The 14,040-nt window shown below is 37.3% G+C and overlaps 2 protein-coding genes across 2 annotated transcripts; one reads left to right on the forward strand and one right to left on the reverse strand.

Moving 5' to 3' along the window:
• Positions 1 to 21: 21 nt before the first annotated feature.
• LOC120012393 (polyadenylate-binding protein 7-like) lies at positions 22 to 5,301 on the reverse strand. The gene is made up of 10 exons (XM_038863806.1): positions 4,880 to 5,301; positions 3,804 to 3,922; positions 3,511 to 3,704; positions 3,092 to 3,351; positions 2,898 to 3,004; positions 2,629 to 2,818; positions 1,909 to 2,201; positions 1,589 to 1,741; positions 814 to 1,005; positions 22 to 472 (listed from the first exon to the last, which is right to left on the reverse strand). The coding sequence occupies exons 1-10, from the start codon at positions 5,076 to 5,078 to the stop codon at positions 275 to 277; spliced, it is 1,905 nt and encodes a 634-aa protein (XP_038719734.1). The 5' UTR covers positions 5,079 to 5,301; the 3' UTR covers positions 22 to 274.
• A 2,267-nt stretch (positions 5,302 to 7,568) lies between these two features.
• LOC120013776 (DEAD-box ATP-dependent RNA helicase 38-like) lies at positions 7,569 to 13,883 on the forward strand. Its single transcript, XM_038865708.1, has 8 exons — positions 7,569 to 7,954; positions 8,518 to 8,811; positions 9,335 to 9,547; positions 10,271 to 10,336; positions 11,828 to 12,229; positions 12,314 to 12,425; positions 12,843 to 12,925; positions 13,547 to 13,883. Exons 1-8 carry the CDS (start codon positions 7,676 to 7,678, stop codon positions 13,607 to 13,609), a joined length of 1,512 nt encoding a protein of 503 aa, XP_038721636.1. The 5' UTR covers positions 7,569 to 7,675; the 3' UTR covers positions 13,610 to 13,883.
• The last annotated feature ends 157 nt before the right edge of the window (positions 13,884 to 14,040 follow it).

Consider the following 14,040-nt stretch of genomic DNA (forward strand, 5'->3'; position numbering starts at 1 on the left):
AAATCCTTATAAGGCAAACACTACAACTAGAAGAAAATTTTCAACCTCTTCAACAGGTTTAGAATTTGTAGTCTGATCGCAACATAGAAAGAATGTCTCAAGATGAGGAGAAATATCCTGTAGTGCAAATACCCGCTAAAGAGCATTTTAAAGTCAGAGAGAGAAAAAAAAAATCCACCAGATATTAAGTGCAAAAATTTTGCTATCCTAGCCTCAAGCTGCAAACCACATTCCCTTGCTTCCAAAAAGTATTACTATGAAACAACCGTAAGATTTAGTTAACCGCAACCTCAGCAGACAGGTAACTTGGGTGAAGGGAGTCTTGGCCGGATGCTTTTGTCTTTGAGAGCTTGAGCACCTGCACTGCTTCCTTCACTTTGGCTGCCAAAGACTCGGGGGACTCCAACAACAAAAGCAATTCTGAATTGTCCATCTCCAGAAGCATTCCCGTAATTTTTGCAACTAGATCAGGCTGCAGGTATTAAGAGAACATTGTTAATTCTTGATAATAAGTTAATCATTCTTTTGAAGGGATTCTCCTCAAACAATGCACTATCAACACAAAAGCTATGTTTCTGAAGGCCTTCTTATTTCATTCCTAGAGACAACCTGGTCTAAACCATAGATTATTATAACAAATTGAGACTTGGACTCCTATTTCAAGTTTCAACCTCCTTAGTGACTCCTCTAACTCCAGAAAATGCATGATCAAGATTTCTCAAAATTAGAACACATAAAATAATGGCAATTATAATTCGCAAAATACACTCACTTATATTCATAAAAAAATATTTGACATCATAAAATAATTACCTTGTGTTTCTGGACAAGTGGGTAAAGACGTTCGCCAATTAACTGTTTCTGCTGATCAGGAGAAGCAGCTGCAAGCATGCTGCTCAGACTTTCTAATTCTTGAGATACAGTTCCAACTGAATGGGTTACAGCAGGCAGGACGCCAGATCCAATATTCACTTCACGAGCATGACCATTTGGTACATACTTAACCTATCCGCACAGCAGTTTATGGCTCAAATGGATCAAATACTTAAAATAAGACATGTCCTGATGATATAAAAGTACCTGCTGACTAATCAAAAGAAAAGGAGAAGAAGCAAATATGTGCTACATACACAGATGCAGATACCTAGTAGAATAGTTCTAAAATACACATGAACTGGCATAAAACCTAACCCATTAATGTTAACAATATTTCTTAACTTACACTTTTGACATGGTAGAAGATGGCCATCACATTGTCCTCATAGTGATATTATTTAGAAAATTTCTGTCCATATTTCTTGTTCATTATGCAAGCTTACCTCGAAGAAAAAAAGTAACTCAAATGTCTTTCATCTAAATAACACCTTGAAAACTTTCCCTGTTATCCAGAACTGAACACAACCACAAGTATTTTATACAAAATCATATCTTGCAGATCCAGCAGAATACAGAGATATTTGGTTTAAAGAAAACAAAGGAAGAACCTGCTTTGATAGAGTCAAGTACAGGAAAAAAATATCAACCATAAACTTCTGAATTTGAAATATGAATGATAAGTATGATTTCTCCTTTGAAAAAGGAAACGAACCTGCTGATTGTTCAAGTCTTCTGAAGAAGTCACTGATGGAGTAGGCTGTTGCAGATGTGGCATATACGCAACAGAGTAAGCACCAACTTGTCTATGTGATTGCCCATTAACCCTACCCCTGTTTTGTCTCTGATGTCTGGAACCATGAAGAACCTACAGGAGTTTCCAACAAGTTCAACTACGCTAAGCCATTTCAGTCTACAAATGCAAACCATAATTAAATGACACGTTTAGAATGCTTAATGTGTCAATGAAGAGTTCAACTTACTTAGGGCCTGAAATAGTCAACAAACTTAGAATTCACAGGAAGCAAAACTTACAGCTGGAAATGACGACGTCTGAAATCCTGGTCTTGTTGGAGGTGCAAAGCCATTACTCCTCCACCCAGGCCTCATTCCCATAGGCGGGTATGTCAACCCAGGATGAGGAGGAACTTGTGAAACAACACCAGGAGCTGTGTAATAAAGACGAGGATAAGCAGCAGGGATAAAAGCAGCGGAAGGACCAGTTAGACCAGCCATATGCTGTGCAAACTGAAGCTGCAGTTGAGCTTGTCTCTCCTCTTTCCTTTGTGCAATAGCCACATATAATGGTTTCCTATGGAACATGTATCCTAAAAAAGGTTGAATGATGAGAGGATTAGGAGCATCAGAAAAGAACGAATAATGAGCATAGAGACAGAAAGCAAATATCAATAAGCAATCAAGCATACAAAGCAAAAAACAAAGTGTAAACAAGACCTTGATGCTTCTTATGCCACTCAAAAAAATATGTCTAAGATGTACAAACATTCTAATGCCTAAGAGCATTCCTTGAATGCTGACCCTCCAAGTGTCTGGTACATACACCAATGGTGTATTTGTGATTCAATTAACCAACCAAGAGAAGAAAAAGAATCTCATTTGTTTGGTGCAAATAAGTGAGGCTCAAATGGCTTGGTTGCTGAAAGCCAAGGAGGAAAATTAAGAAGTTCTTGCATTCGCCAAATCAAGGTTAAAAGTTAATTGATTGTAGGCTTTCATCCATGTTAAATAAATTACCATGAAGAGTATTCACAGCTTTAGCTGCCTCCTCAGAGTTGGAGAAACACACAAAGCCAAACCCCCTACTTATTCCTTTGTCATCTCGCATAAGTTTTGCTGAAGTAATTGCACCACATTGACTGAAGTGTTCTCTCAACTCTTCTTCAGTGACCTCATCGTCAATGTTCTTCACATACACATTTGAACCCTACAATTTAAACAAATATACAGAATAATATGAGCATAAACAGTATATTTAGATTAAAGGACAACGAGTGTCGAAATACCTGGTATTTCAAGATTTTTTCTTTACGTTTCTCCTCATATTGATGACGTAAAATTTGCTCACGCTCTGCTTTTTTCTGTGCCCTTGCCACATACAAAATCCTTGAGCCTACCCAACACAAGGTAAAACAGAACAGTTTATAATTAGGTGATTGATTTGTATTATCAATCGAGGTAAAGAAACACAAAATGGTACCGAGGTCCAATCCGTTCATTGCTTCCAGTGCCTGTCTGGCATCATCTGGGTTTTCAAAGTTAACAAAGGCAAAACCTTTGGAGGCACCATTGTCATCTTTTGCAATCGCCAGGCTCACAATTTTTCCAAACTTTGAAAATTTGTTTTGCAGAAGCTCTTCTGTCACATCTGAATCCAAGTTCTTCACATACAAATTTGTATATTTTGCATCAAGACCAGTCAAAATCCGATCACTCTTTCTTATAAACTTCCCGACAAATCTGCACCATAATTTGTATATAATAAAACCCGGGACAAGGACCTAGGCAGAATTCCAGGACTAAAACATCTAAATATAATTGAAAGTCCTACCAGATTGAAAAATAATAATAAACAACTCCACCTATTTCGCCACAAAGAAAAAACAAGAATCAACTTACATCTGCTTCCCGCCAACAGTGGAGCCATTCAGCTTCTCAATAGCAGCTTTTGCAGATTCTTCAGACTCAAATTGAACAAAACCATACCCTTTACTCATTCCCTCCTCAGAAATGGCAACTTTGCATGAGATTATATTCCCAAATTTCTGAAATAGATCCTGTAACCCCGCGTTATCAATCGAGTCGACCAAGTTCTGCAAGAATATCCACAATAGAATCAGAATCTATGATGAATTGATCCTGAAAGCCATTGTTTGGATGCTTTTTTATTTGTTTAAAAGAAAAGGAGATACCTTAACATAAATATTCCCAACTCCCATTTTTCTTGTGTCGGGATCACGCTGAGACCACATAACTCTTATTGCTTTCCCATTCAGCACCATATGGTTTTTTGTCTCAATTGCATGAACAGCTGCTCCAATCATAAAACAGGGAGGTCAATTCATATGAAGCCTCAAACAACAACGGGTCCAAAAAAAAAAGAGACAGAAAATCATTACATAAGATCCAAAAACTTCTCCATCCTGACCATCAAATTCCAATAAAGGTTTCATCATTGGAACGCATCTTGCATATAGATAATAAACTACTTGTATATTTTATCTTGTAAGTTGTAACCAAAGATAACAATAGAGAACTTATTCTTGAAAAGAGAGTAAAAAATTCTTACATATTTATGTATTCTAGGCATTGGTAAACTTAAACCACGTCACAAACAGCATACTGTAAAGACCAAGGATTTATCATGATATATAAGTTTTTCTACGAAATTTTCCTTTGAAAAAACCCTCATGACTCAAACAGAACCCTGGAGTCTTGAACATATATGTAGATTTAGAACTCTACATTCTCCTTATTCGCAGTTCCAAGAACCGAATTTCGACCAAGGAAGAAAAATAACCAAGTCAAAACCACAATCACTTCACTTTCTTGTCACTTTCTACTATTTCGTGACAGCAAAAACATGATAAAACAATCAACCAAGTTAGCGAACACAAAGTACTTTCTATCGTGAAATTCACTAATAATAGCATTCCTATCAAGGTAAATTATTTTATAATTATCAAACGAACATAAAAAATCGTAATAATCCCCAAAATAATCAAATCAAAATAAAACGCACAATCTTCAACAATTCCTATCAAGAAAAGAAATCAGAATCCAAAACTTTAATTGTTTGTGATTCCCGACATTTTTCGCAGTGGCCAAACAGAGCCTCAAACAATTAGGGAAAAAGAAAATCAAAAGACTCCAAATCTCCAATAGCTTCCCTCCGATATAAAAAAAATTTTTAAAAAAAAAACTCAAATATTATAAGAAATCAATAAGCGTTGAACGAAGACAGGCATTGCGTTATATTAGATTATACCTTCCTCCTGAGACGCGAAGTTGACGTAACCGTAACAGAGGGAGCGACCGGTGGTGGAGTCGCGACAGAGGCGTACGGAAGTTATGCTATTAAACTCGGCGAAAATATCAGCGAGCTGGCCATCCGTAACGTCGGGGTGAAGGTCGCCGACGTAAATCGACGATGTCGATTGCGCCACAACCGCCGGTGGAAGCGCCATTGGAATCGGTTTCGATTGAAAACACAAGAACAATTGAACAAGCACAGAAGAAACTCAGAAGAGGAAGGGCAATGACACCGGTTGCGTTTATCGTTTAGCAGTTTTGACGAACATTAGAGAGAGTGTGTGTGACGTTTCCATTTCGGTTTTGTTTTGATTAGAAAGAAAGAAAGAAAAAAGCATGAGAAACGAAGATTGCCTTTTCGGAGAGATGAAGAGAGAGAGAGAGAGAAGGGGTGTGTGGATTTTGCATGGACGCTAGGAGGTTAGGCCGTTCACTACAAGGGATCCGTAGCCAGTGTGAAACGCGCTTCAGGCGCGTTGTGAGCACCTTCCTGTGGAATATGCTAAAATGAGTTATTTACCTCTTTTTGCCCAATTTTGAATATATGTATAAATGGTAGTTTATTCATGTCAGTTGTATCATATAGAAATTATTATGAAGTCATTCTATTTCTTTTTTGAGAATTCGTTTCCTGCTTTAAAAAGATTGTGTAATGACCAAAAATGGTCGTCCCCCTAACTCAACAAAGTCTACGAATCAACGAGAGATTTGATCATATAACTATAAATATATTGTCTTCTTTGTCATAATTACTTCCGACCACTTCCTTTGATGCTACCCCAACTTCTTTTCTTTCGACATCAATTTACCCTATTGTAAACGAGAAGACCCTATGTCGTCGACATCGATTTCTCATGTTGACGGCATTAAATATGGGTCCTTGGAATTATATTCATATCTTCTCAATTTTAATTCTCCAATCACTTCTATCCCAACCTCAATATCACTTCAGGACCTACGCTTGATGTAATCCTTCATACAAATATCCATTGATGTTTCTGTCCCCGTCAATCACTGTATATTTACTTCGAGATGCGCACTCATATCATTAATGGCAGTAAAATCTTAGCGTTAAACTTGTTCCTTACAAATGGTGGATTCCAAGAATTACTTATGACTCATGCCTAATGCAAATATTTTGGACTTAGTCAATTCCAAGATCAATATCTTTAACGAAAAGATCGGATATCCCACTATAAAAACGAGGTCTCCCAAATCATTAAGGGGAGGAAAAAACCCGATTTATTCAACACTAACGAGAAAAAACATGATTAATTTGATCGTCGGAGCTTCTTTAGACATGACTTATATACTTTTCATTAGTTGGGTCTGGCATAATCCAATCTATAAGTGCGGGGGAATCTCAAAACTATAATCTCATATTGGTATGGCATAACGCACTTGAATGACTTATAAGCAAATCACATACCATCTCACATTAATAACATGTTTTCTAACTCTAACTATCATTAGCGACGACCCATTAATAACAAAACATAAAAACAACAAGTCATTGAAACACACGGGGTAAATCGATGTATTCATAGGAATCGAAACCCAAAGATGACAACATTATTGATGTGTTTGTGACGGGGAATTTCAACATATATTAGCAAATACAGAAATAAGAAAAATGAAAAATGAAAAAAGGATTACTCAAATTCACACTCATAAGTTTAATATTTACAAAATAATATTACAGTCTACATGGCCAGGTAATTTTGAGGTAAATAGTGGTGTTTATGAACTCAATTTATTGGTCACGTGCCAGTATTAAATTTATATTAATTACTTTGAAGATTTTATTATTTTATTTAAACCGCGTTTAATACATATGAATAGTATCAACATTTGTATTATTGGTCACGTGCCATTATTTCAACCGAATTTTGTTACTGAACCATGACTACGTGAACAATGGCTTCACATCAGTCTCCAGAAACAGCAAATTAAGGTTAAAACCGGTAACCGGTAATCCAGAGGGGGAAGCACGGGTTTGGTACGTGAGATGGTTTGGCGCGTACAGAATGAACACACGTGTGTGCTACAGAAGAGAGATTGCGAAGGAGGTGAAAGGCCCAAAGGCCGGCCCCGGTGGTGGCCTAAAAGACTGCTTCTTCTTCAACAGTGTATCGGCATCCTTTCTAGCGACCTTAACAAAGGACACCCCCTGTTTTACGGACACCCCGCGACCGGGCTATGGACGGTTGGCTGGTTACTTCGCTGGCAGCGGGGGATAGTTTTAATGACATGGCAAGGGTTGCAGCTTTTGTGACACCGCAGGCGACGGCCCTTACCAGATCTAATTCAGCAATGGTTACCTTTTCAATCTCCTACCCACGTAACTATGTCAGAGGAGAGGAGCAGCTACACCTCAGCCTCATAGCCATATTTTCAGCAAATATCAACATGGGGAAGAAAACGGCTTCACTGACTTGTGACCTTCCAAGGCCCAAGCCCACTGCTTTGGGCCTTCTTTTTCCTAACCTTGACGGAGCGTTATGGTCCGTCAATCCACTTTTAACTTCAGGGGCAGTTACGTAAATAAGAAAGCACATAACCTGCGTATTTTTCAAGCTAAATGCCTAAATATTTGAGTAAATTCACGGCGTCAATATTAAGCTAATTAATTTAACTCGGAGAAACAGAGTCGGTTAATCCTCATATATATTTTGTGATTGCTTAGCACGCTAATAGGTTGCATCACTCTTGAATACCACCTTCCATCTTACAAATTTTTGCATATTCTACGATGGCCGACGCAACAGATTCTGCTACAGAGGCGACGTCTGAGACCACCAACGCTGTAGAGGCCCCAGAGGCGACGTTTAAGACCAAGCAGTCGCAGGAGGCCGAGCCGAAGCGTTCATGGGGTGACGAAGTAGACAATGCCCCTGATGAGGAGCCAAGCGCCTCAACGGCGTCCGAAGAAAAAGTCGTCTCAGAGCTCAACGTCGAGGGATTAACGATTGAAGAAGAGGAGAAGATCAATACATTTCTCGATGAGCCAGAAGACTCTAACGTCACAGCAGTACGTTCTCACCCGCTCTCTCTCTCCATCTTGTATCATAGGGTTTTAGTGAGTTTTTTGCGTGAATAATTCGACGCGGATTTCTTTTATACCGCATCAGGAGGATTTAGAATTGTTGTGCTGGAAGCATTGAAGGTTTATGAGTGGTTATTATTGTGAATTTAAGATGCATGCTCAAGTCTCTCGGCTTCTTTTTGTTTACTTAGTAGCTGGAAACAATATTCCAATGGAATTGTAGTCGTAATGTAATCTTTTGTTTACTGAGAAAGAATCATGTAAGGAGTTGTGCTAGAGAATATGAAAAGTGGAACTCGTTGGGGAAGTTTGAGTTGCTGAATGAGCGGGGTTTGGACCCAATTTTGAAAATTTTGTTTTTGTGATTTCTAATTGAAAAGGCAGAAATATGTCTTCAACCAAAAATCCTATGTGGTTTCCACAAGATTGATTGATTTATTTTTTAATATACTTTTTCTGATTGCTTGGTAGCTATATTTGACATGTGAAGATTAGCTGGCAGTTGTTTTGGATATAATTTTTCCTACGGGGGTTCTAATTGTATGCAGGTTACATCTGATAAAACACCATATACATCAGCAAAGACATTTGAAGATTTGAATTTGTCCCCAGAGCTGCTGAAGGGTATTTATGTAGAGATGAAGTTTCAGAAGCCTAGTAAGATACAAGCTATCAGCTTGCCAATGATATTGACTCCTCCATACAAAAATTTGATCGCTCAGGCACATAATGGCTCCGGTAAAACTACCTGTTTTGCACTAGGAATGTTGAGTCGTGTTGATCCAAAACTGAAGGCTCCTCAGGCACTCTGCATTTGTCCTACCAGAGAATTGGCTATTCAGGTTATATATGTTATTTTTACATGATATGTGTGCACATTTTAAGATACCATATAAAGCTCTTAACATCCCTACTTATGTTGTGTCGTCGATATAACACAATTTAAGATGTAGATAACACACATGATTTTGGAACTTATGATGCACCTTTTTGTTTTAAAATTTATTTTGGAGGAACTCTTCAGAAGCGTTCTTCTAAATTTTAGGTTTTGAAAGTTGATTTTTTAAATAGTTTCCAAATTTTTGGAGATTTTACCTTTTAAAGGTGACTCTCAGTCTCTTACAGTCTCACTCACTTGGCCAATTGTTTTCTTGGAAGGAACTCTCAGCTAAATGTGTTATCAGAGAAAATTTTGAAAATCTCAGGCATAAAAGTCAATTGGGCCTCATGTAGTGTAGGATTGTACTTATAGAAATACATACAATGCGGCATTTCAAAGGATGCAGTTCTATTCTTTTAACTCTTTTATGCTGTTAAGCGTTGGTTAACGTTGATCGGCTTAATTGTTTCAAATGAATGGTGCAGAATTTGCAAGTTGTCTCGAAAATGGCGAAGTACACTGGGATAAGCTCAGAATGTGCTGTGCCTGAAGAGTTTCCACCTTCAAAAATTGCTGTGATGACTCAAATCGTTATTGGTACACCTGGTACAATCAGGAAATGGATGACAATTGGGAAACTGAGCTTAAGGTTTATGAACATTCTGGTTTTTGATGAGGCTGATCACATGCTGGATGAGGTAACTTGTTGTATTTCTTATTATATTAATTACTTGTACTTATTATTTTAATCTTAGTTTATGAATTAAGTCTATGTTGATACTTCTTAGTTTCCCCCCACTCCACTGAATGCGGTGTGTCATCATCATTCTTGTTTTAACGATTTATCGTTGAACTGTATTAGAAGTTTATGTGGGTTGGAACTCTGTTGCACGATAAACATATTTCATTTTTCAGTTAGTCAGTGGCGGATCAAATTAGCTTGGGGTGAAGACAAGAATTTAAGTGAGATCTTTGTATTTATTAAAATGTTCTAAGACATATATAAATGTGCCCCTGGGCTTTCCATGATGTGAAAATACTTGGTTTGGGATTGAAATACATCTAAGAGATATTTGATATGTAAAACACAACGATCAATATGGGTCCATCTAATTGATTAAAAGAACAGAAGTAGAAAAAGGTGCAAAGAACAAAGTAAAAAAGCATCTCAATGTGCAAACACGAAAAAGAGGGCAAGAAATTGAGCTTTTACATTGTCTTTTTAAGTGGGGACTCCTATTATATGAGGCCTCCACAAGTCCCTGGTCTTCATTCTGATCCAGGTGGTGGCTTTTCTCTTGCAAGCATCGAACATTTTAGCTATACTGGTTACTTATTTGGTGTCAGGTTTGCATTTATTTATATGGTTTGCGCACTTTTTTTTTTTAAATTGATTGCTTATTTAGATATGTTTGGTGCAGGATGGTTTTAGAGATTATTCCTTGAGAATAATGAGGGACATCAGAAAAAGCAGTGCTCACTGCCAGGTTTGTTGAAATAATTTTGTGGCTAATCTACTCTTTTCTTAAGGATTAGTGAAAGCATTAGTGCTTTTGTTGGTGTTAGCTCTTCTTAGTTCTTACAAGTCTTGCCTTCATTGACCTTATGTCAAGTTACTAGAGAACTCTTCAACGATTTTTTTCCAAGTACAAAGAGAGATAAGAAATCCTTCTATACTTATGCTTCCCTAATGTGATATGTAAGCACCTGCAAAATTGCGATGGTTCAATATATTTTGTCAACACGGAATAATATAGGAGATGAATGTTGTAAGTTCTTGTAAAGCTTGAGGATCTTGAGGTCATTTTGTCAGGTAATAGTTGCTCTATCTCATCTGCCTCGAATTAATGGAATGTTACGGATAATATTGCAAAAAAAGTTCATAATTGCTAAGCATTTTCTCAGTGGAATGTTAGAGATGATATCGCAATAAAGTTTATAATTGCTGACAATTACTAGTTTACTACTGTGTAAATATATCGTATAATCAGGTAATAGTTGCAGTTCGTGCATTGTGTTTGGTATCCTGGTAAATGTTGTCTGTTCATAAGCCACAACTTAAATTGGTACGACTTACGCGGATTCTTTATCACTGCCTTCTCTCCCTGTGTGCAGCGTTTACAGTAGTTCCTTCAAAATTAAATGATGTTTACTTTTATATTTCTTCTTAAGGTTTGTGATGTAGGACATTTCCTTGTTCTTACAACTTCTAATGACAAATGAGGTTAGAATTAACAGTTACAGTTTCTGTAGATAGAATAAGAGAAAGTCGGAGATATCAGCAATTTGCATTGGTTGTGATCCATGACCTGTGAACAAGAATTTCTTGGCATTTCAGAGACTCTTAGCCTCTTATGGTGTAAGTTACGTTGTGGAATGGTTGGTGCTTTTGAGAAAATGAAATTTATGACTTGAAAATAAGCAGAAATTAGGTTTAAAATTGTTGAAGCATTAGAAGAAAGGGAAGACTAAGGATAGATATAACATTGTGGGATGGTTGGTCCTTTTGAGAACATGGAATTTAAGACTTGAATGAGCAGAAATTAGATTTAAAATTGTTGAGCATTAGAAGAAAAGGAAGACTGAAGATAGATACCTAGGCATCACACTTGATCATTGATTTTCTGCACAACCGAAGCTAATTGCTTGCTGTTCATGTTTCGTAATTCTCGATCATTACAATTAGACGTGGAATTGTTGATGGATTAGAGAAAAAGGAAGAATATAGATACCTAGGCATTACTGTTCGATTCACTTCATGTCATATCTAAGCATTGATTGGATCACACAACCAAAGTAAATTCCAACTCTGGAATATTTTATTGGCACTGTTCAATAAATAGCATACTTCTTAAAAGCTGAAACTAGTAAAGTGGTATACCCTTATAAAATAATTAGTTGGTCAGAGGGTTATTTTGATCATGGTTTCCCCTTGAAATTTACATTGCAGTGATTGATATACTCTCTTCTTGTTCCAGGTTCTTCTGTTTTCTGCCACATTCAATGACACTGTCAGGAACTTTGTAACAAGGATAGTTGAAGATTACAATAAACTCTTGGTGAAGAAAGAAGAACTATCATTAGATTCGGTAAAGCAGTATAAGGTATACTGCCCTGATGAATTAGCGAAGGTTATGGTGGTTAGAGATCGGATATTTGAACTAGGAGAAAAAATGGGGCAGACAATCATATTCGTGAGTACAAAACGTGGTGCCAGTGACTTGCATAAGGCACTTGTTGAGCTTGGCTATGATGTTAGTACGATCCAAGGTGGTCTTGACCTGGGTGTGCGTGACAAAATAGTCAAAGAGTTTAAGGATGGCTTAACTCAAGTTCTTATATCAACTGATGTTCTTGCCCGTGGTTTTGACCAGCAGCAGGTGAACTTGTTGTTCCTAAACTCCATTTATTGATGTTGAATGGTGAATAAATTGTTCTCATTCTGACCTGTTAGCCACATGCAGGTTAATTTGGTTATCAATTATGATCTTCCCAAGAAGTTTGGTATGTGCTCAGAGCCTGATTATGAGGTGTATTTGCATAGGGTTGGTAGAGCAGGGCGATTTGGTCGCAAAGGTAAGTTTTTGATTTTAAAATTTTGCTTCTTGCTTATGTCTCTTTTATGTTCAACACTTCTCTTGAATACAGTTATTAGGATATGAAATTATGCTTATTTTCTAATGACAGCAATGGGAATGATTACAATTCTTCTTTTTCAATAGGCAAGACCATGATTTCCAACATTCCAATATTTTTTTTGTATGCATTTTTGTAATATTTATATCCTTCATGTGCAGTGGTGTCACATTTCTTGTGAATCTTGGATGGCGTTGATATATGTTTGTGATATGGCTAAAAGTTTATATTTGATTGGTCCTGACATAACTGCTTAAACCACTGATTACTTTACTTAGATTTGCTGCCTTTAATACTATATATAGTTGTTTAAAAAATGTGATATTTATTATTCACCGCAATTGTATGTCTCTCCAGGAGCTGTCTTCAATTTGCTTATGGCGGATGAGACAGCTTTAATGGAAAAAATTGAGAAGCATTTTGGGAGCCACGTTATGGAGGTAATTTTAAGGCTTCTTTTTCGTTTTTCTTTACATCTACCTTTCAGAAGGATGAAATAGCCAAATAGGGGACAACAACAATCAAACAGAACTCTGATAGTTTGAGTGTGTGTGTATATGGTTCTCCTACAAGAGAAGCAGAATTGGCTTTGAGGTTACACATGATAGTTTGTGTGTATATATTTGCGCGTGCGTGACTGCATGCATGTGTGCTATATGCATGGTGTGTATTTTTTGGGATTCCAAGTCATTAAGGTACCATAAGTTGTCTAATTATGTGATTAAGAACTTCAAAGAAAATCACATTTCGATCGATTTAAGTCACGAGAGAGACTGTGTGAAAATTTTGCAAGCAAATAATGTGGGATATGGTCGGTTGATGAATACCTATTTAACTCAACTAGGGAGGGGGGAGGATGGTTAAGAATCACTTGGTATGTTATGATTGATGTGGCTGTCGTTACCTTTGGGAGGATGCTGTACTTAAAAGTTCTTTCCAGATACTGTCGATATGATCTTTAATGGAGATTAAAATTAAAATATTCGAATTGTTTTACCTTCACAGAGGTTTATGCTTTTTAATGTACTATGATGCTTAGCTACGTTTACTGTGCGAAACAGGTTCCATCCTGGAATAATGTCGAGGACTTCAAGGTTGCTCTTAAGACTGCTGGTTTACTGTAAGATCCACATGATGAGGACTTAATGGGGTGCTCTCAAGGCTACCGGAATAGTGTGATTAGGAAGGCTCTGCTGATTTACTGCGGTGCTGTAATCTATGTGATACTGTTAAGAGAGCTTGAAGGAAGAAGTTACCTTATTGTACCAGTCTAGCGAACATGATTTTTGAGTGTTTGCACTTGTGAATGAGGTTTTGTCTTCCTTACTAATGGCGGGCGTTGTTTGGAATTTGATGCCTTATATTTCTCTCGAGCATCCGAATAGGCTTTCTTTTGTAGCCATGTTAACCATTAATATCCCGGTTACATGCCCCAATTTTGATGATGTTGTAGTGTTTGATCTAATTGACTTCTCCAAACCAAAGCCCAATGCCTCCAATGTGGACTAGACGAGGTTTGTCGGTCCTTGGGCCTTATAATGCCTCCATTGTGGAC

The sequence above is a fragment of the Tripterygium wilfordii genome, chromosome 13 (genome assembly GCF_013401445.1).
Source record: "Tripterygium wilfordii isolate XIE 37 chromosome 13, ASM1340144v1, whole genome shotgun sequence".
Classification (NCBI taxonomy): Eukaryota; Viridiplantae; Streptophyta; class Magnoliopsida; order Celastrales; family Celastraceae; genus Tripterygium; species Tripterygium wilfordii.

Bases quoted from the DNA above. Each gene is read 5' to 3' on its own strand.
- LOC120012393 (XM_038863806.1), bottom strand. From the start codon at position 5,078: ATGGCGCTTCCACCGGCGGTTGTGGCGCAATCGACATCGTCGATTTAC. The intron at 1,006-1,588 runs GTTCGTTTCCTT...CTGTGCGGATAG, and splicing joins AAGACTTGAACAATCAGCAG to GTTAAGTATGTACCAAATGG. The intron at 473-813 runs GTAATTATTTTA...TAATACCTGCAG, and splicing joins CACTTGTCCAGAAACACAAG to CCTGATCTAGTTGCAAAAAT.
- LOC120013776 (XM_038865708.1), top strand. From the start codon at position 7,676: ATGGCCGACGCAACAGATTCTGCTACAGAGGCGACGTCTGAGACCACC. The intron at 9,548-10,270 runs GTAACTTGTTGT...TGTTTGGTGCAG, and splicing joins CTGATCACATGCTGGATGAG to GATGGTTTTAGAGATTATTC. The intron at 10,337-11,827 runs GTTTGTTGAAAT...TTCTTGTTCCAG, and splicing joins AAAGCAGTGCTCACTGCCAG to GTTCTTCTGTTTTCTGCCAC.